At 39.7% G+C, this 23,461-nt stretch overlaps 1 protein-coding gene across 1 annotated transcript in view; it reads left to right on the top strand.

Moving 5' to 3' along the window:
* Window positions 1-23,461, top strand: part of LOC127967720 (contactin-associated protein-like 5) — a 76,863-nt gene that overhangs the window by 18,055 nt on the left and 35,347 nt on the right. Inside the window, exons 2-3 of the mRNA XM_052568359.1 lie at window positions 8,875-8,985; window positions 17,021-17,214. Coding sequence (XP_052424319.1) covers window positions 8,875-8,985; window positions 17,021-17,214 — 305 coding nt within the window. The remainder of the gene's footprint in view (window positions 1-8,874; window positions 8,986-17,020; window positions 17,215-23,461) is intronic.

Raw genomic sequence — 23,461 nt, 5'->3', positions numbered from 1 at the left:
ACACTTAACTAGCACTGTGGTCTCTGTTATCCTTATGTTCAGATGTGAGTGTGTGTGCATGTGTGTAAAGCCAAAAGGGAGTGAGAATGATTTGAAATTGTGGTGATTTTTTAAAATGCTGAAAGGTCAATGAGACGCTCGTGCTGTAGATGAAGTGGATTGAAGAGAGGTGCTTTTGTTGTTTTAACCATGGAGGGCCATACACCATTTTTTTTTTTTTTTTTGAAAGATAAAAGCACACATTTTGATTGGCCTATGAGGCGGAAAGGGTCCTGCTCAGGGTACTTATGAAACCACCTACAATGGTGGACTTACGACATTGTTTTTTGAAGAATAATATTTCATTGTTCTTTTTAGTAATTAGCAGTATAATTGCATGAACTGACATCACATAAATCAAATCCATTGAATGCCTATTCAATTGTCTGTAATGACCGTTGAGGATATTTATAAGTTATCATTATTTGGCCTGTTCCTGGACATCTGCCGTCCTGCAATGTTCAGCTCCAACCCTACTCAAATACACTTGAATCAAATAAACAAAATCTTCAAAAACACATTCATGATTACAGCCAGTTGTTTTGGAGAAAGGTTGGAAATTAACTCCACAGGATAGTAGAATTCATGAAAAGGGACTGGGCACTTCTGAGCTAAACTTTAAGAGAATTTCGTTCTTAAACTTGTGATGAAACTGAAGTAACAGAAGTTTTTTTCTTCTGTATTCACCAGAGAGAATTATGTTGTTTCACTGAAAGATCAAGTTATTGTGTTTAAGAAAGAAAGAAACATATGCTTAAAAGAATTGTTCTGAATAAGATCAATAATATGTACTTAGAAAACGTCTCGGTTACGTCTGTAACCTCGGTTCCCCGAGAAGGGAACGAGACGATGCGTCGATAACGCTTTGGGAACGCATTCTGCGTGAGTGCGTCTGAAGCATCCATGTCAACTAGTCCAATGGCGAGAGTGAGCGTCAGGAGTGACGTCACGACCAGGAATTGATAAAAACCCCAACCGGAGCAACCGGTGTTAGCTTCGACAGTGCCGAAGCAAGTCGATCACAGGAACGAAGGAAGTATGGCAGGGAGACGCATCGTCTCGTTCCCTTCTCGGGGAACCGAGGTTACAGACGTAACCGAGACGTTCCCCATCGAGGGAGAGACGATGCGTCGATAACGCTTTGGGAACGAGAATACCCAAACCGCCATATTACAAGTGCCTGAGTGTCAGACAGAAAACCCAACGCCTCTAGAATTAAAAACCTGAGACCCGGGAGTAGCGTCCAGGTCTAGGCTATAAAACCTGATGAATGTGAGTGGCGAGGACCAGCCTGCCGCATCACAAACATCCTGAAGAGAGGCCCCAGATAATAAGGCTCTAGAGGCCACCATACTCCTAGTAGAATGAGCTCTGACCCCCAAAGGGCACGGTAGGTCAGAAGACTCATAGGCAAGAAGGATAGCCCCAACTATCCACTTACTAAGTGTCTGTTTAGTGGCAGGAAGACCTATCTTAGGTGACCCGAAACAAACAAACAGCTGATCGGATTTCCGAAAAGAAGAAGTCCGATGAACATAAGTGTCCAATGCTCGCACCGGGCACAAGAGGTTAGACTTTTCCTGGTCCGATGATGCAAACGGGGGAGGACAGAAAGCCTGCAGAACAATAGGTCTCGGAACATTGGTCGGTACCTTAGGGACGTATCCCTGCTTCGGGTAGAGAAATGCTTTGACCATCCCAGGTGCAAATTCAAGGCAGGTGGGAGAAACCGAGAGAGCCTGAAGGTCTCCGACTCTTTTAAGGGACGAAATAGCAAGGAGAAAAGTAGTCTTAAACGAAAGAAACTTCTCAGAGACCGAATCCAGGGGTTCAAACGGAGCCCTAGAAAGGCCTTCTAAAACTATAGCCAGGTCCCAGGCCGGCACTCTAGAACGAGTTGCAGGTCTCAGCCTCAAGGTGCCACGAAGGAAACGAGAGATAAGAGGGTCTCGACCCAGAGATGCACCACCCACTGGGGCGTGGAAAGCCGAGATGGCCGCCACGAAAACTTTTAAGGTGGATGGACATAGACCAGAAGCGAAGCGGTCTTGTAAAAACTCAAGAACTGAGCCAACAGAGCAGTGGACGGAGTCACACTGATGTTGGTAACACCAAGAAGAAAAAACATTCCATTTGAGTCTATAAAGTTTCCTCGTAGCTGGAGCTCTGGAGCTAAGAATGGTCTCCACAACCTCAGTTGAGAGACCACTCTCTATGAGTTGCGCCCCCTCAGAGGCCACACCCAAAGCTTCCAAATCTCTGGCCGGGGGTGAAATATAGTGGCCCCGGCCTGAGATAGAAGGTCTTTCCTGATCGGGATCTCCAAGGGAGAACCGTCGAGGAGATGAATCAGGTCCGCAAACCAGATTCGACTCGGCCAGTGTGGAGCTACGAGAAGTAGACTTACTCCGTCCTGGCGGACTCTCTCCAGAACTCCTGGGAGCAGAGCAACAGGGGGAAAGGCGTACAGACGTAGCCTCGGCCACGTCTGTACCATAGCGTCCAACCCCAGGGGGGCTGGATGAGTAAGGGAGAACCATAGTGGACAGTGCGTCGTGTACTGAGAAGCAAACAGATCCACTTCTGCTTGGCCATAACATTCCCATATGAGCTCCACCACCTCCGGGTGAAGCCTCCATTCCCCTGGCCTCAGCACCTGCCTCGACAGGGTGTCTGCTCCAATATTCTGAGTCCCTGGTATATACATCGCCCTCAGAGAGCGTAATTTCCCCAGAGACCACAGGAGGATCTGGTGCGCTAATTTGCAGAGTGGGCGCGAGCGCAGACCCCCCTGACGGTTGATGTAAGAGACCACCGATGTATTGTCTGTTCGGACCAGCACATGATGGTCCCTCAGGTCTGGCAGGAAGTGCCTCAAAGCTTTGAAGACAGCCATCATCTCCAGGCAGTTGATGTGCCAAGAGTGATGATGGCTCTCCCACAGACCCTGAGCTGAGCGGCCTTCCATTACCGCTCCCCAGCCGGTAAGGGAAGCATCTGTCGAGATGGTAACCCGATGACAAAGAGCTCCCAATACCGGACCCTGGGACAGGAACCAGTGTTCTCTCCATATGACCAAGGCGCGGAGACACCGCCGCGTGATCTTGATCGTACGAAGTGGGTTTCCCCTCGGGGAGAACCCTCTGGTCCTGAGCCACCACTGTAAAGGTCTCATGCCCAGCAGGCCAAAGGGGATCACATTGGACGCTGCTGCCATGAGACCCAACAATCTCTCGAACTGTTTTACAGTGCGTGACTGGCCTAGCTTTAGCTCCGAAGTGGCTGCGAGGATGTTGGCTACACGAGCGGGCGAAAGAGAGGCTCGCATCGTGACCGAATCCCATACCACCCCAAGAAAAGTGGTCCTCTGTAATGGATATAGCACACTCTTCTTGGTATTGAGCCTCAAACCCAACTTTTGCATATGAGCGAGGACGACATCTCGATGCCGAACCGCCAACTGTTCTGATTCTGCTAAAATCATCCAGTCGTCCAGGTAATTCAGAATACGTATGCCCTGCAGCCTGAGCGGGGCCAGAGCTGCATCTACGCATTTCGTGAATGTGCGGGGTGAGAGAGCTAGACCGAAGGGAAGTACCCGATACTGGTATTCTTTGCCCCCGAAAGAAAACCTTAGGAACTTCCTGTGCTGAGGGAGGATGGAGATATGGAAGTACGCATCTTTTAGGTCTATTGTGACGAACCAGTCCTCGGATCTGATTTGAGTCACGATCTGTTTGAGTGTCAGCATCTTGAATTTTAATTTCTGAACTGTACGATTCAACAGACGAAGATCTAAAATGGGACGCAGCCCTCCATCCTTTTTTGGAACAATGAAATAACGGCTGTAAAAACCCGATGCCCTGTCGGGAGGATACACCTGCTCTATAGCATTTTTCGCTAAAAGAGATTTCACTTCTTGCTCCATGACCAGAGCCTGCTCGGGATGCACTACTGTGAGCAACACCCCGTTGTAGCGTGGGGGACGAGAACCGAACTGGATTCTGTAACCCTTCTCTACTATCTGCAGGACCCATTGAGATATATTCGGCAGACTTTTCCATTCTGTCAGACATTCTACTAAGGGAACCAGCCTCTCGAGGCTGGCCTCTGGTGTAATTTGAACAGCTAGTTCGGGGACCTGAAGCCGAAGCGCAGGAACCACCCGAGCTAACTGCTCTTGGACCCCCCTCAGAGGGAGCGAGCCTGACGCAGCGTCTGGGAGACACAGCGCCAGAGACCCGCTGGAGACCGCTGCGCCCCGAGGCACCAAGGGTGGCGGGGTTGGCAGGACGGCCCCGTGAGAGCACCGAGACCGGACGGGCACCGTATACTGAGGTGTACACCGCACCGTCTCGATTGGGGCTGCCCTCACAGGTCTGACCCATTTGGCGTCAGGACCTTTTCTTCTGAGCCGAAGCTTTCTTAGCGAGAAGAACGGTCCTCAGATCCGGCTTCTGCTTAGATTGCTTTGGCTGTGAGTGCTGGCTCGGTCCCCGTGATTTTTGAGGAGGAGCGCGAGACGCAACACTCTCTTTTTGAAAAACACGATATGAGGAGCATGATGGCTGGGGCTGCCTTGCACGCCCAGCAGCATCAGGATTCGAACGGCGAGGGAGAAATCTTTTAAAAGCTTCAGATTGCTTTTTATTTTCTTGAAATCTTTCAACCACTTCATTCACAGCATCACCAAACAGACCTTCATGAGAAATGGGAGCGTCTAAAAGAAAAGATCTATCTTTATCTTTAATATCTGAAAGATTAAGCCAAAGGTGTCTTTCTGTAGAAACCAAAGCAGCCAAAGATCTACCAATAGCACGTGCTGTTTCTTTAGTCGCCCTGAGAGATAAATCCGTAGCCCGACGAAGTTCGCGAATTTCGTCACGGCTGACTCCCTCACTGTTATCTAACTCCCCCAGCAGCTCAGCCTGATAAGCCTGAAGCAAAGCCATCGAGTGAAGGCAAGCTCCAGCCTGACCTGCTGCTGTATAAGCTTTACCCACTAAATTAGATGTGATCTTTAAAGGCTTCGTGGGCAAAGTCGGGTTCTTAGTAGATGACGCTGAACCAGGGGAAAGATAGCTCGCGAGCGTCTGCTCCGCCCGGGGCATCGCTTCATAACCATTTTCTTTCAGCCCTCTTATATCAGAATAAACGCGCACTTGAGGGCTGAAAAGACGTGATGAATAAGGCTTATTCCACGATCTAGACAGCTCACTGTGAAGATCAGGGAAAAAAGGGAGACCCCGTGATGTAGGCGATGTTTTAGCAGACAGAAAACGCTCGTCTAATTTGCTTTTAGGACGAGCGCTCTGTTTATCAGATGGCCAAGATATATGTAATTTATCTACAGCTCGTGTTAATACATCAACCAACTCCTCATATGCTGGGGAAAGAGATGGCGAATCCTCTTCCCCCCTGATTGTGTCACCTTCACTGCCCGTTACATCTAACTCCTCGGAGCTAGAGCAACGAAGCAATGGGCTCTCCCCCCGGGCGGAAGAAGCCGCGGGGCGGGCTTCCGACACCGGAGTTTGAGCTATGGATCTCCCAGGTAAGGGAGGAGAAAGAGCCCTCGGACCCGTCTCCAACCCCGCTGAGAGATCCATTTGCGAACCCCAGGAATGCATTCTCCGTTCTGCCTCGGCAGAAGCGGGTCCTGCACCCTGAGGAGCGCGAGGCTCGCCGCTCTTCTCATCAAAGAGTGACAAGCGGGAGCGGAGCATGCGAAGCGAAAGCTTCTCACAATGCGGGCAATCAGTCTCCTCGAAGGCTGATAACGCATGCTCCACTCCCAAACAAACTACACAAAGCTCGTGTGTATCCCCACCCGTTAAATAACGCGGGCAGGGAGAAGCACACGGTTTGAAAGTTGCTTAGCCATAGTATATAAACTTTGCACAAGACAACAGTAAATATGACAGACAGGTTTGACACAGATCACTTGCTGAGGCACAGAAAGCTAACACCGGTTGCTCCGGTTGGGGTTTTTATCAATTCCTGGTCGTGACGTCACTCCTGACGCTCACTCTCGCCATTGGACTAGTTGACATGGATGCTTCAGACGCACTCACGCAGAATGCGTTCCCAAAGCGTTATCGACGCATCGTCTCTCCCTCGATGGGGAACTGATTTTCTGCCCATGTTTGGTCTGAAGTTATCTGTCAGTACAGTAGGTTTGTTTTAATAAAATGGTACAAAAAAGTACCTGGGTTCATCTATGTGTTTTCTAATAGCTGTATTTGATACCTTTATGTGTGGCAGGATCTGTAAAATACATATAGAATTTCAACACAAATTTACTCTCAGCTTTTTGTAGTGACTGTCAGTTGCTCTCAAAATGGGTCAACAAGCAACTGAAGACAGCTAGCATGATCAGTTTTCACAGTCTATAATTTCCTCTTCTTTGTTTGTTGCTTCCACATGTATTGTTTCTAAATCTTGAGTGGGATTATTAGTGTGAATATGTCCATCCCTAGTCTGTGCTTACAGTAATTAAACATTAGACCAATTTTGTGTGCCCTTATCATCCATTACATCTTCGGGTCTAGACACTCCATAGGGAAATTAATTTTATTTAATGAAAAAATCCTGTTAGAAATATCGCTGGAGTCAACAAGACCTCCAGTGTGTTTATAATGCTGACAGTAGCTGTTTATTAATTTTCCCACGCAGAAAGGGCTTGATTACTTTCAGGACATGCAGAAGTTCGGAAATATGCGCTTCAGTGAAATTTATAGGGTGCTTCTTGTGAATTCAGACATGAAATATTTTGTTGTACCCATCAAATGATGTCATACCCTTGAGGGTGTCACATAAACGTCAGGTATATCATTTGTAATCCCTGAGGTTGTATTTTCAGTGCAAACAAATCAACCTCAGATGAACTTTGCCGAACATTCAGTAGGGCATTTCATCACTTTCTTCCGTGAACTTTCTTAAAATGCTACTTATTGCAGTAGGAGTAAATCTGAGGAGGCTGCTGTGTGTCATTTGCTTAGCTGAGAGTGAAAGGACGATGCCGCAGCTGTTCTCTCTGATGCAGCGGAGAGCACTGCTGACTCAGATTATAGCTCTCTTATGGTGACAATAACACATGTGAGCCCCTTCACAATGGTGAGACTTCTCTTTTTTCTCATTAAGCTGAAGATAAAGTGGGATTGTGTATGTTTGAGATGGAGAGCGAGGAGGAAGGAAAACAGAAATTGAAGAGTGGGTGAACAGAAAAGATGGGCAAGATTGAGGAGGAGAGAGCAAAAGAGATGGAGAAATGGCCATAGGGAGCGTCAAAACGAAGAGTAGACAATTCAATGTCAAATGAGTGATTGTCAGGCAAAATGTTACCACAAACGCAGAGGTCCTCTAAATAAGGATATATATTTTTTTCCCTGGTCCATGGAGAGTGCTGCAAATTGCTTACGCTGCTGAAACAGGAGAGAGCTTTAAAATGCTCCCTGGACACAGCTAATGGCTCCCTAACCTGCTGTTCATTGTTTTGTTATTCTGACGATACATGCATATTTTGAAGGCTTGAGACTAATGCATTTGGGCTGTCGAGCTGCACTTCATTAGAGTTCTTTTGATCTGTGTGTTTCCATGGAAAAGGCCATTGAAGGATGCAGGAAAAACAAACTATGCCATGTTATCTACCTTTAAGGTGCAATAGTCTTACATTTGGTGTGGTCTCTTATGACCTTCATGACGTTTAGTCTTTGTGTACTCAATGATTGGTTGCATGGTTTTTGTATAATGTCTTTACATGGGTGATATATGAAAATCAGTTTGTAATTGGTTTTACACTGCTCGCTTTACAACTGATGGCCATAGAAATGCTTTTTAGTCTCTTTCATCAAAACTAAAAAGGGCCTTGACCTTTAGCAAATGGGTATTTTTGCCAACCACACTGAGCAAAAAAATTCAAAAGACTAAAATTACCACTACTGTAATAAACTGACAAGATTTGAATGAACTGTCTGATTCAGCTGGTACTGTCACATACTGTACCGATAAAAGAAAAATTTGAACCTCCCTTTTCCCAGCTTTGGTTTTGAATGCTATACAATTTCTGACAATCCAGACATTTTCAAACATGAAACATTGAAATTAATTCTTTAAAAACAGACTGAGGTCAGTGACAGACTGGCACTCACAAAGCAGGCAGATGAAAGGCAGGCTACATGTGACAGCTTGCAAGACTCAAGAATTTAATTAACTATCACAAACTGGCTGCTTTTGCAGAGAGCAGATGACTTTACATTACACCCTGCAATATGAGACTCCACCTCTGCAATTAAAAGAGAGTTTACTTTTTTGTAAACTGTATCTGGCAAAAAATTCAACCAAAATATGTATTGCATGCAATACGATTATTTAATATAATCATTTTGTCGAATAAAAATCATGTAATGATATTTATATAAGATTGAATAAACAATGCAAGGCTGCATTCAAATGGTTGCTTTTTCTGAAAAAATTTTTTGCTAGAGGTTGCACTGGTGCGATCCCCACATTGTCCATTTGATAAGATCTGGTGTCTGGTGTCGCGGGCCAAGTCTTGACACTTTTTGTTCTTATGTATGGAAAGCTAGGAAAAGTCACAAAGTCTCAAGAAAATCTAAAGTTTCTTACAATTCTGATGGAATTACACAATAAGCAAGTAAAGAGCACTCCTTTTATAATCACTGAATCTGTCAGTCAGTTCAGTATTATATAGTAGAATATTAACGTTTTCCCCTATAAAATTTGTTTTTTGCATAGTACATTTAACTTTTGTATTTCAAATGAAGACTAAACGTTTTTGGTTGTAATGCAAGTTTTCATTATATTTGTATCCAGATTACTGTGAAGAGCCACTGGTGACAACACTACCCCCGGCTTCATTCCAGAACTCATCAAAATTCTCTGACAGAAGGTCACCACACTATGCTAAACTCAACAGAAGAGAAGGTATGTGCTCCTGTCTCGTTGTTCTCCTGCTCTGTTTGTCCCAAAAAACATCCTCAGTTGTCTGTGTTTATGTGACTAGAGAATTAAGCAGAAGGGAAATGTGTCCTTGTCAGAAGAAAGTGTGGACGTAAAGCTTTTTTTATGAATACCTAACGTAATGTGATATAACTTCCACGAACACTGCAAAAAAAGTATTAGAAGACTTTATACTTTCATTGGATGGAATGTAACAGTCTGCTGGTGTCCATGAGCAGTACTGATGTGAAAAGCTCTGGTGATTAGCTGTGCCTGAAGCAACATTTTAAGATTTGAGAAGTCATTTCTCAAGTGTGACAAGACATAGACAAACATAAATCTCTAACAATATGCAGCAACCGTTCAAAATGTAAATTCGGACTCAAATGAAGGGAAAGGAACTTTAAAAAGTTTTGAAGTTTTAGTTATAAAATGTCATTTGTCAAAAGAGTTTTTTCCCCCTTAAAGGAAGACTCCACTTTTTTATGAAAATAGGCTCATTTTCCAATTCCCCTTGAGTTTAACTTTTTTTTTTTATCCGTTTAGCTGATCTCCGGGTCTGGTGGAAGCACTTTTAGCATAGCTTAGCATAGATCATTAAATCTGATTAGACCATTAGCATCTTGCTAAAAAATGACCAAAGGGTTACTAACCCTAATATTCATTTTCCATTGGTCTTGGTACAGATGTAACTACAGAAGGGTTAAGTTTTAAATATAGAAACTAATTTTTTGGGTGAGATGCTAACGGTCTAATCATATTCAATAATCTATGCAAAGCTAAGCTAAAAGTGCTACCGCCAGGCCCGGAGATCGGCTGAATGGATGCAAAAATGGTAAAACTCAACTATTTAACTCTAGGGGGGTTGGAAAATAAGCCTGTTTTCAAAAAAGTGAGAGTGTTCCTTTAATGCTTGGTGTTAGTTAATATTCAAATCAATGTTTACAAATTCTCATTCAGTGTTTGCAGATTTTCATCCAGTAGCATTTCCAGGGCTGCCAAAAGCATTATGATCCTAAACAGACTGAAAAAAAACAGTGGCCCTGGGGAGTGTTTCCCAAAACAATAGTTGCTAACTAAGTTAGCAACTTTGTTGGTTGCAATACAATTTCCCATTGCCAACCAACTAAGTTGCTAACAGGTCAGTTATTTAAAGGAAAATGTACTCAAACGTAATATTTTGTCACAATTTGCTCACCCTCTTGTCGTTCCAAAATTATATGACCTTTTCTTTTTACTGTGAATCTTAAAAGATGATATTTTGAAAGATGCCTGTTATTATTTTTTTTTTTTTTTAATCCATAAAATGCAAGTCAGTTGTGTCCAAAACCTTTTTTGTTACTATACCAACATTCTTCAAAATGTATTTTGTGTTTCACAGAAGATAAAAAGCCAAACAGGTTTGGAATATGATTAAATTATTATTATTATTATTATTATTATTATTATTATTATTATTATTATTATTATTAATTTATTTATTTTGGTTAAATCTGTATAAATCAGAAATGCCAGTAAATACATGTTTCCTAAACAACAGCAGCCCCAAAAACCATCAGACATTAAACCCAGAAAGAGTATAATGACTGCTCTTGATTTGCTTAATGATCCTAAAACACTCTTAGATGAACTATTGTGCCAGACTGAGCTTTGGCAAAGCATGGGGCATATCAAGAGGGCTGTATAAATTATGACTAAGCCAACTTGTTGTGGTTTTTACTTCAGGGAGGTGGAGAGCAGTTTGATTAGTGCAACCTTACAATCAGCAACTGATTACAGTCTGTAGAAGCACTTGAGAAAAGTCCCCAGCCAATTAAGCAGTTAAGCATAGACATGTCATAAACACCAGCTAATGCCAAGGCCCTCTGAGAGCTTTGTTTTGTGCACTGTAAGATGATTGACCTCGTGACAAAAACACACTTAAAGAACTTCCTTATGATACTTGTTGGCAATCACAAATGATCACACTACCAAACTCTTTAGTGGATTCGTAACTTTTTTGGATCAGTGGTGTCTTCCAGCGGTAATAATCGGGTCTACGATATGTCGGCTTGTCCCTGTCACCCCCAAGGCGTTTCGTTTTCTCGCCAAGCTTCTTGCTTAGTAACAGCAGGAGGTTTCCTTTTGCTGTGAGACACAGACAGGCAGTTCGTTCCCAGTCACTGCCAGCCTGATCCAAACGTGTGCAGACACCAAATGTTGATATCGTTTGATCTACCCATCTATTCATTAGCTGCCTCTGATGGTCATTGGAATATGGGACCTGTAAGTTGTAATTTATTTCTGTGCTTATTATGTGTGTCAGTTTGTAAATTATTTAATAAATTAAATAAATTGCTCAGGCTAAAAATACATTTTCTGGATGCAGATGCTGTATAAGAATGTTTTATCTTCCTCCTCATGAAGCCTGCACTGGAATGTAATGAGTGCAGATTGTTCATCCTGTATGAGGCGCCATGTAGGATTTAAATCAAACTTCGCTTATCAATACATACATAAAACACGTGCATATACACCTATAAATTACTCGCACATACATGCATACTACTGAATGTTCAAAAATACATATATAAAATACACGTGAACACTAATATGAAATCGATACCAATACATATAATGTTAGCAATGTATGCATACACACTTGTGAATAACTTGCGTATACATATAAACTTGACACGTGCATACACCTACAGACACTCACATATACGTATTAACTTGATCCATGCATATACACCTATTAAACACTCGCACATACATATAAACTCGCTGCATACAAACACAACTGCACATACTCGCACATACATATAAACTTGATCAGTGCACATACACCTATTAAACACTCGCACATACATATAAACTCGATGAGCGCATACACATCCATAAAACACTCGTGCATACAAAAACAATAACATTTACTAACGTATACAGTTCAGATGAGAAAAACATGTGTATGTATATATGCGAGTGATTTCATATGTGGATGTGCGTGAATTTTCAGTATAAACGGAAGGCATTTCAGTGTAAACGGAAGGCATTTCAGTGTAAACGGAAGGCGTTTCAGTTTAAAAGGAAGTCGTTTAAGCGTGTACGGAAGTAACCTGTCTAAATACCGCATTTGCAATCATGGACCGGGATTGTGCTACACCTGAAGCATTTTGCGGAATGTTCTTTTTTCGCCCACTATTATAAGATCAATTACCATCAGTTTGTGTTGCCTGCTCACCTGCAGTCTCTGTCTGCAGTCAGAAACACAATCTAAATCGCGCACTTTGTTTCGGCCTTCGAGCCCTGGTGGCATACAAAGCATCATTAACACCGCAAACGATGCGATCATCCGCCGGCGAAGTTCACGGACCGTGATATCACACTTGTCAGTGGTGAAGTAACTGGCAGTTTCGATCTAGAAAAAGGTGAGAATTTCACTTCTATGCAATCTTCACGAAATAACTTCCAAGCGCTATGCAAGTTAACGTTACACACACACATACACAGAGGGAGAGAGAGAGAGACAGTTTTGCCTCTAGTTAAAAAATATAAAATGTGTTCCCAACTAAGTCCCACTAGTGAACTTAGCCATTTTCAGAATTAAGTGTTTAAGCTATTTGCACAGAATCGGAATATCATAACTTCATAATATAGTGAGTATGTTTGCAAATATTTTGAACAAAACAAAATAAAAGCGATCCATGTGTCATACAGATCTATCGTGGCTGTGTTGTCACATGACAAGCATGACGCGTCGCCATGGAAACATTAAGGCGGTACATTCTAAAATAACGGTCGCCTAAAGAAACTCACGCTGGGGCTCAGCTAGAATATTTTAAACTCATGTGCGAAAGGGTTTTATTTCTGAAGATGGCTAAGCTATTTCGTGAAGATTGCATAGAAGTGAAATTGTGAAATTCTCACCTTTTTCTAGATCGAAACTGCCAATTAACTTACTGCTGACGAGTGTGATATTATGGTCCTTGAACTCGCCGGTGTTATGAAATGTTCAGTGTCTGAGATATTTGGTGTCATTGAGAATAAAGGACTATATATAAAGACTCCTATGTAGTAACAACTATTTAACTTTTTTTTTCTCCTTAAAAAAGGTTTCACATGGAAGTGCATGAGAGCCTACAGTTCATGTGGAGAATGTTTGTTTGTAATTAATGTATATGTTACAAATCAGCAGAGTTTGATACTTGCACTTCTGCCTGTTATTTTGTTCCTAGTTTGCAGAAGCTCTTCTAATGGGGGAGACTCATTCTCAAGTTATATATGAGCCACTACTGCACACATACATGAAGACATGGGTAAACCCAACCTTCTCAGAATTAAGTTTTTTATTATCTGATGCAGGGGATGGTGGATGTGTACTTTATCAGTGTAATAGTTAAACATCATATGCAAAAAAAAAAAAAAAAAAAAACTTGTTTGATACAAATTTTGTATTATTAACCAGTTTTAAAGTTTTACTACATTCTGTTCCTGAAATCCACAATTTTGAAATCAAGATAATCAAAGGTAATCAAATCAAGCACGTCCTAATAAAACATGTTTCGTGAATAAAGGGTATTGTAAAAAAAAAAGAAAAAAAAAAAAGAGCATGGTCTGTGGACAATTCATCTCAAAGTGCACCACAATTCAGTATATGATTAAAGACAAAAACAAAGTGTATAAAGACATTTTACAACCTTTTTTTAACTATAGAGTACATTTTATCTACTAAATGTATCAGTTTTGGGAAAAAAATTTTTTTGATCAAGAATCTTCCAGTTCATGTGTGTGTATATATACATATAACATTCCGATTTCGTTTTGTTATTAAAAACTTTTTTTTTTTTTGAATGACTGAGCAAACGATTAGGAATGACACAGATCCCTGTCCATAATTGCAAATTTGGTTACTTCCGTTCACACTGAAATGCCTTCCGTTTATACTGAAAATTCACGCACATCCACATATGAAATCACTCGCATATATACATGTACACATGTTTTTCTCATCTGAACTGTATACGTTAGTAAATGTTATTGTTTTTGTATGCACGAGTGTTTTATGGATGTGTATGCGCTCATCGAGTTTATATGTATGTGCGAGTGTTTAATAGGTGTATGTGCACTGATCAAGTTTATATGTATGTGCGAGTATGTGCAGTTGTGTTTGTATGCAGCGAGTTTATATGTATGTGCGAGTGTTTAATAGGTGTATATGCATGGATCAAGTTAATACGTATATGTGAGTGTCTGTAGGTGTATGCACGTGTCAAGTTTATATGTATACGCAAGTTATTCACAAGTGTGTATGCATACATTGCTAACATTATATGTATTGGTATCGATTTCATATTAGTGTTCACGTGTATTTTATATATGTATTTTTGAACATTCAGTAGTATGCATGTATGTGCGAGTAATTTATAGGTGTATATGCACGTGTTTTATGTATGTATTGATAAGCGAAGTTTGATTTAAATCCTACACGGCGCCTCATAATCCTGACCTTTTGTAAAAATCTTCACAGATGATATGTACCCAGTCACTGAACAGCACTGATGAAGCATTTATTATCTGACCATTGTGTTCTTACTTGCCCTGAGGCAACCCTATCACACCTGACCTTGAGTGTTTCCTTCCTCCTATACAGCTTGATGTTCTCTTGAAAAGCAGCTTTAATTGAGCTAGGTGTGTGTGTCAAAAAACATTTATTGAAAAAAAAAATCTCTCTAACTCTATATTTTTTGGGGATTTTGTCATTAACTAGATGATATTTCATGAACTTTTGCATTGAGGCAATATTTTTACCTTTATAATGCTAATCGTCAGAAACTTACAGATGTATACATTGTATGTCAATATCCTAATCCTTCCCTAGAGTAATAAGACACTGTTATCAGTTACATTAACTTTGCACTGGACAAATGGCATAAAAACTGCAACTGTAGAAGCATTTAGTATAGACTGTTTAATGCAGTTCAGAGTTGCTTACAAGCATTTACACTGCTTTTGCAATTGCATAAGTAATACTATGAGGTTGTTTTTTTTTATAGATTTTTAAATGTTACAATGATTATGAAATTATTTATTAATTATTGTTTTCTAAGCTGCATTTATAATCCTAGTTAGGGCTGTGACGGTGGCAGATTTTTACCACCGCAGTGATAATGAGACCAACTACTGCCGGTGATGCAGTGTTTATATATATATATATATATATATATATATATATATATATATATATATATATATATATATATATATATATATATATATATATATATATATATATATATATATATAAACAACATGCATGCAGTGTCGTGGTCAGTTAAGGCATGAAGTTAGCAAAAAGGCGATTAAAGCTGACTTAAAACTGGTCATGCATTTAATATATTTTATATGACTCAGTTTTTCAAAAACTGTTTTCAAAACTGTCCTGGAGCAGCCCAGCACTCGCTCATCTAACACAAACCCGATTTAACTCGTCAGCTCGTGTTTATTTTAGCACCTCCGTCAGTGAATATGCAGCCGGCAAAACACTAAAATACATATAAAAGAAATAATGCAGTTAAACAAGAAAGTAGTCTAAATAAGAAAGTTAAATACACCCTGTCTACAGTATGCGAGCGGTGCGGTGTGACAAAACACTATAGAAACACTGATCTGTATATGATCTATTATAGATCAGTGTATAGAACTCATAATAAGTGTCGCTACACTTTCGCCACGACACGGGATGACAAATCCCCGACAGTAAACTGCCTCGTCCTATTTATGAGGTACAGACATGGAGTTCAAATGTCCTGTGTAGACACTACAGACTCAAAATGACTCGGTGTGACACTGTTCGACGATTTGGTTTCCCACCAAGGTCCATCGCCCAACACAGAATTTATTTGCTGAAGGCATAAACTGTATTTTCCTGCGCTTAAACCTGCCAGTCTAAAGGAAATGCAGTATATGGCGTTTGAGATAATTGTGAATTACCATAGACATAGTCTAAATAAAACAATTTGCAACTATTACTGTTATTACACTTGTATACAAAACTTTGTATTATGTTTGTTACAGAGTGCGTGTCGTCACATGCATTACCGCGGTTGTCACAGCAACCATCACAGCCCTAATATGATTCTTCCATCAGAAACGGTCATAATATAAATACATATTTTGTATGTTTTACATTTTTACCCTCAGTTTACCCTAAGATTTATTTAGTAATGAAGCACCACTTTGTGTTGCTCAAAGGTATTGTGGCTTCAATTGCAAATTTTTGTAGCGAAAACAGACTGAAATCATTGTGTTTAAATTTTTATGAAGTAGTTTAATAAACAATGACATCAGCACTTTTGTAGCACACCCATAACGTGAGACAATTTTTTCGGCAGATTCAAAGGATGCAGTTTCTGAAGTTGTTCTGCGTTCGTTCCAGAAATTATTTTAGAAACCAAAAACAAATGTTGCATTAGAAAACGTGGGCAGTGTTCTTTATCGTTGTTCCAAGGTACATGTCATTTCTTTGCTATCATGCCACCTGCAGAAATCAAACACAGCTCCTTTAATGTACCTCTTGCTCAATTTATAGATTCTCCTGTCTGCCAGCATAATCCTTCCTGCAGGTACTGTTCAATGAATGCTGTAAAAAAGAAAAGGTGGTTGGTACTCAAGTACATCTGTGTGGGTGGACAAATATTTCCAAGAATTCTGTCAAGTTGTTGTGTGTGTGTGTGTCTCCTTCCTGAACAATCAATGTGGGAAAAACTCCAATAAGACATACAAGTGTACAAATATGCTGTGTAATTTCCAAATAGCCTTTTTTTAATCGCTGTAATATTATACTGCGCTGAGGTTTGTCTGCAGTCCTCCAGGGATGGGTTGGCGATTTCTATCTCAAAAAAGAGAGAAGCTAAGCCACAAAGTGCTGGAACAAATTTAATTCATTTTTTCCTCTGACCACTAAGCTTCAGTCCTGTCAGCATGATAAACCAGAGTATGAAATTTTAGTGAGTGGCCAATTCTGTTTCATTCCTTTTAGGTGGTGGGGGATGGTCTCCAAATGGAGAAGACCAACAACCTTGGCTACAGCTTGATTTACGGGACAGGCTGAAGGTCACATCCATTGCTACCCAGGGTCGGTGGGGCAGCTCTGACTGGGTCACTCGCTACCAGCTGCTGTACAGTGACTCTGGACGAACCTGGAGGCCGTATAGACAAGAGGACGTGATATGGGTGAGTCTAGCTAATTTCTGGAACATATGCATCTTGATGATTGCCTAGATATTATTAGGCATTGTTTGAATTATTGGACACACTGATAAATAGTGAGAAATAAGTAAATATGTAACAACTCTTTAATGTCCAAATGGCACTACAGCGAATGCTATTAATGGTTTTATTTAATATAGGAAAACTGAAAAATCTCAGTGCCAATCTGTGGGGCATCAAGAGTCACTGCAGAGACTGGTTCAGGTCCTTTTTATGTTTGTACAGTTATAGTTAGTTTTAGTTTTGTTTCAGTGATCGTTTTAGTATTTTTTGTATTTTTGTCCTACTTATCTGAGCTATACTTATAAGTTTCTCATCTAATATTACAATTCAACTCAGCTTTATTTCTTTATTTCTAAAAATAAATAAATAAAAAAAATTCTTAATATTAGTCGCTGAGTACAACACTGACTCTCTGTAGAGCCTCTTTGGGTTTTGCTTATGGGCTTAATGCAACACTGTGATCTTCATGGATCACCTATGATTTTTTATTTTATTTTTATTTTTTGCTGGATCCTTTTATTCCGTTTCACTGTCAAATACTCCAGCTTATGTTTTGATACAAACTCCATGTGGCATTGATGCAAGATGCAATGAAGCACGAGACATTATGATGAACTGCGTTCTGTGATGGAATTTTGTTTGGAATATGTTGATAAATTATTCTCCATGTCTGAGATCAATAAAACACACTTCGGGTCACTTAAGACCTGTCAGTGCATGCAGCACATACAAATGATTCATTAGACTATGTTAATTAATCCTGCAGTACTCTAGCGGCTTGTTTCAGTGAAATTATTTTCCTCTCTTCAACACAGAGAACAATTCAAATGTACCTGTTCTGTTATTTTAAGTACTTAATTGTCATTCAGACTCAAATGTGATGTGCCGTGTTACATTTCTAAGAAATGTCAATCAATTTCGTGTTCTTGTTTATTCTCATGAGGTTAAAAGTTACATAGAAACCACCAAATCCTAATAGACTAATGAGAGGGAGTATTAATTATGAATGTGTCCGTAAGCATCAAGAGTCCACTGTGACAATACGGGTGACACATTGACTTGAGCATTAATTATCTTGAAGGACATTTTGCTAATTTGCTTAATTATTTAGATTATTAATTAATAAGATGAATATTGCCCACTGGGATGACTTAATAGTAATTTGAGCGGGAAGAAACCTTATTGTATGGCAAGCAACCCCTGTAGATAAACATGAGCATGAGATTCTTCTAAGATTTAAAAAAAGAGTTAGGAGACAGAAAATATAAGTATAAAAAATAATCAATATATATTCAGCCTCCAGTCTAACCATTGGGTTCACCTTGAAATATCAAGTCTGTAACAAACAGAGATGGTGTGAGCTTTGGTGTGGCCAAAAGGATACATTCAAAACGGGAAGCTCAGCTTAGCTGTAGGACACACACTGGCAATAGGACCTTGAATTTTGCTTGTTTACAGAGGAGCAAACCATCTCACAGAGGTGCCAGTCTGTGCCAAGGTGAGTTGCCATGCCAGTTGGAGCAGATGCCAATAAGACAGACAGCCAGACAGACAGAATCCGATGCCATCTGTTTAACGCCAGAATACAGTCACACATTTTGCCTAAACTACTGCCCATTAAATAAAGGTCTCCTCTTTACTACCGCCCACTATATCCTAGCCATTAATCATAGTAAACATATGAGTTTCCATCAGTTCAAATCGTAATGGTATGATTCTGCTTCTTACATGATATTTATGAATCCATTCTTGCTGAGTGTTTGTGTATTTGCGTTTTTGGATTGGTTATATGTCTGCATATGGATAGATAGGAAATGTATATTAAAAAAAAAAACATCTATAGGCACTCCAGGGTTGAGGCTAATGGATGGAAGAGAACAGGAATATACAGTGGTGATTCTGCAAAGAGACAAATTTGTCATGATTCAGTCAGCCTTTCAGAAGGGCTGCTGAACTTTTCCATTTCCATTTTTTTTTTTTTTTTTTTTTTTTTTTGAATCATGGACTTTTTGTTGAACAGATAACCCTCTCCTTCTCTCTTTCCCACCATCTGTGTGAGAGCTTTCTGGGGCCTGGAGTACAGCTGAGGTTTTATTCCTGCTGGCACAAAGCATTTTATTCTCATCACAGCATAAAGGTGGTGCACTTTGACAATTAAATCCTATATTAGCCTCAATCTGCCTTCCTCCTTTTTAACACCATCTGTAACGTACCTTTTGCACCTTTCCTTTGTTTTAATCTATATCTGTACCTTGACATTTGCCTCATGTGTGCATGTGAGAGAAGAAAGAAACAGTCTACCATTATCCAAGAGGAGAACGAAGGACATTGAGTTTAATTCACTAGTCAGTTTAAAGGTCCACAGAAGTCCCTTTAAACACGCTGCATTATTCTATGTGGCGACGTAATATCAACTAAAACATGAAGAGAGGGCAGGACAAATCTAGCAGCCCCACCCCCTTTTTAAAATAGCCAATAGCATTTTGTTTATATCTGCTCGGACCAGAGCCATTGAGCTTGGTAAAGCCACATTTGACAGCCACAGTCTAATAAGTTACGATGCACATTCCTTTTGTTACTCTGAAAAAAACTATTACTTATTTAAATTCTTATCGTAGAATATTTAAATAACAAATCCATGTTTCCAAGGTGTGCAAGTCTTGCACACATTCTGTTTTAAATTTAGAATAAATATTAATATTTATGAATCGTTATTTTGATTATTATGTTAGCATGCAAGTACATACACCCGGTTTGTGAGCGAGACCAAGGCTCATTTGACATACGTGCCTCTTAACACATTTATGCAGCTACGTTATTACGCACCGTACTGCATGTTTTGCTCCAGTTTCAAATTGTAAAGTCCAGTGAGTGGCACTAAAACACAGGTTCAAGAAGTGACCTTTGCATGTATTTGTTATGCTGAAATAAGAATGTATTGCTGTTTGTATTACATTGCTTCAGGTACATATTGCAGTGGTTCATAATTCAAATATTCAAGGAGTGTTGCTAAAAGTTAATGCTCTGTCATGTTGGAAATATCCCCTATACACCAAACCCAACTGTAAACCTACCTGATAGTGTTAACAAATGCAAAAGTGGTATAAAAACGCATTTGTTGACTATTGTAACCGCAACCACAGTTTCACCGTGTTCGAACAGCTCTTCACCACAAGTGCAACACTGTATTGAATGAGCTACAGAGAAAACCTATTGAATTTGAAAACTCATGTATATGAAGCTGTATATGTATCAGCAACATTCTAATGCATCAGTTTTCAAATCTGCAGCATGTTAAAATTGTTTAGAATTCAAAACATAATATTCATCAATTAATTATGCAAAAATGTAGTTTTATTAATGAAAACTGTGGACCTACAAATTATACTTTGTGTGAAAAGGAATACAAGTTGTGTTTACATCCTCTAGTGTTCATTTTAACTGGAAACTGCAGCAATTTGTATGTATAGGTATGTTTTTTTTGTTTTTTTTTTGCTGAAATGTAGGTAGAGGCATGTATTTCCAATTAGTCTAGGTTAATTGTGTATGTTCTTAATTACAGAATGTGGAAAATTCTCAACGACCAAGTGTGTGTTTGTGTGTGTGTGCGCGTGCGCGTGCGTGCGTGCATGCCTGCGTGCGTGTGTGTTTGTGTGATCTAGAGTACACTGCTGATACCACTGTTGAAGTGTCAGTGTAATGAGACATGACATGAAGCAGCATGACAATACGGGAAGCCACAACCACTCTATATCTATATTCAGTATCCTCCTCAGTCCTTAAGTGCACACACAAAGATATACGCACTACATGTGACGAAGGCCAAGATATTATACTCCAGCTTCTCCCCGCTCTAATGGTCATGTTCAGGCAAGAAAGACTGAAGTGACTGTTTGATGGCTATATCCTGTGCACAGCAGCATCCAGGAGTAAACACCACTCTGCCTGGTGCACTCTATGTTTGGGCACGCAAGATAAAATGTTTCAGTCCGATGCGGAGGCAATACATGATATGTTCCAGTCCAATATTTTTGAACACAATTTACCGCCTCATTGTCCCAGTGCATGCAGACGTAGTTTGGTTGTTTTTTTCTGGCAAGGTGACACTATATATGTTTGCAAGCTGATATGAACAGCTTCAGATACAACTGCAGCCCTTCATCTCATAAATGCTAGCACATGAGTGCATTTTGGCTTAAAGTATTTGTTTTCTCTCAAATTTATGAGGGGTGGGCACTTCCAGTTCTGGAGCATCAACATCTTAAACCGCTAGCTGATTTATGTATTATGTTTCCCACTTGTCGTAATGATGTTGCAATAATGAATGTCCAGCTTAGAATCAGAATTGACCATTCCTAGAATATATGTGCAACTGCTGTAGTTGAGCAAGATGCAAACATTGAGGAATTTATCAGATTATACCAGCTGTTTTTTTTAGCCTGCTAACAGCAGACACTTATCCAAATGAGAATTATACAAGCAAATGCTATAAATCTAGTACAAATTAACCACCATTAGCTTGTTAGCTACAGAGGAATGAAAAGAGAAAAGGAACAAGACAAATGAAGATTCATGTCAGTGGACAGCAACTTTAATCACAGGCAATACAATGAATGGGGATACAGGAGTACTAAGGGATGTAGATCTCGAGATGTAGCAAGAGCTTGCATTTCTGTTTTCCTGTATGAATACAAGAAAAAAAGTAAGATTTTTGTGTATAGATTTAAATTGGTTTGTATTTCCCATCAATGTTCATTTAAACTGTGAGAGATTGATAGTGGGAGAATTTCCACTAAATGACAAATATTTAGTTTGAATCAGCTTCTCTGTTAAGTACAAAGATGGAATGTTTAAAAATGGATTGGCTGTTCAATAAGGGATAGCAGTACAATTAGCATTGGATTGCCCACTTATGGAGGTATACAGGTAGATATTTAAGCAGACTCTCCAGAAAATAACAAATCAGCAGGTGTCTAGTGTCTTTGAAACATTGCTTGAAGCTACAATCTCAAACGTACATTCACTTAAATACATTTTTGGAGAAAAAACGTGAAACTATCAAATTATATGTTTATTCATTAATTAATAAATTAATTTCTAATTGTTTATTAGGAAACTATAATGTATATATGCATACATTTATAAAAAATAAAATGGAAACATCATCATTTGAATAATTATTACATTGTTTTGTCAAATTATTGAACTAATATTGCATTATTGCCACATCTGACATTTATTTTTATTTATTTTTTTACCAGCCATGAAACTCTTTTTGCAAAAACAGGCAGTTATTACTACAATACTTTGCACTGTATTATTTGGTTTGCTCTTGTCATTTAATAATAATCTCGATGATCTTGTCATCGGAAAATATTATTTTATTCACTTATGTCAGAAACAGTGAATCTCTGTACAAACTCGATTCCAAGAAAGTTGGGGCACTGTATAAATTGTGAGTAAAAAAGGAATGGAATAATTTACAAATCTCATAAATGTATTCATATATTTTATTCACAATAGAATATAGATAACATATCAAATGTTGAAAGTGAGACATTTTGAAATGTCATGCCAAATATTGGCTCCATTTGGATTTCATGAGAGCTACACATTCCAAAAAATTTGGGACAGGTAGCAATAAGAAGCCGGAAAAGTAAAATGTACATATAAGGAACAGCTGGAGGACCAATTTGCAACTTATTAGGTCAATTGGCAACATGATTGGGTTTAAAAAGAGCCTCTCAGAGTGGCAGTGTCTCTCAGAAGTCAAGATGGGCATTAGAAAAATAATGGAGCAATATCACAAAGGAGTTTCTCAGAGAAAAAGTGCAAAAGTTTGAAGTTATCATCTTCTACATATAATATCATCCAAAGATTCAGAGAATCTGGAACAATCTCTGTGCATAAGGGTCAAGGCCAGAAAACCATACTGGATGCTCGTGATATTCAGGCCCTTAGACGGCACTACATCACATACAGGAATGCTGCTTTAATTGAAATTACAACATGGGCTCAGGAATATGCTGAAAGGTATATCCAAGTTCTAGAACAACATAAGCTCCCATCCAGATGTTGTCTTTTTCAGGGAAGACCTTGCATTTTCCAGCATGAAAATGCCAGACCACATACTGCATCAATTACAACATCATGGCTGCATAGAAGAAGGATCCGGGTATTGAAATGGCCCGCCTGCAGTCCAGATCTT

Source organism: Carassius gibelio, chromosome B11 (genome assembly GCF_023724105.1).
Source record: "Carassius gibelio isolate Cgi1373 ecotype wild population from Czech Republic chromosome B11, carGib1.2-hapl.c, whole genome shotgun sequence".
Classification (NCBI taxonomy): Eukaryota; Metazoa; Chordata; class Actinopteri; order Cypriniformes; family Cyprinidae; genus Carassius; species Carassius gibelio.
Note: the sequence above shows the minus strand (reverse complement) of the source record. Positions and strands in the feature narration are given on the sequence as shown.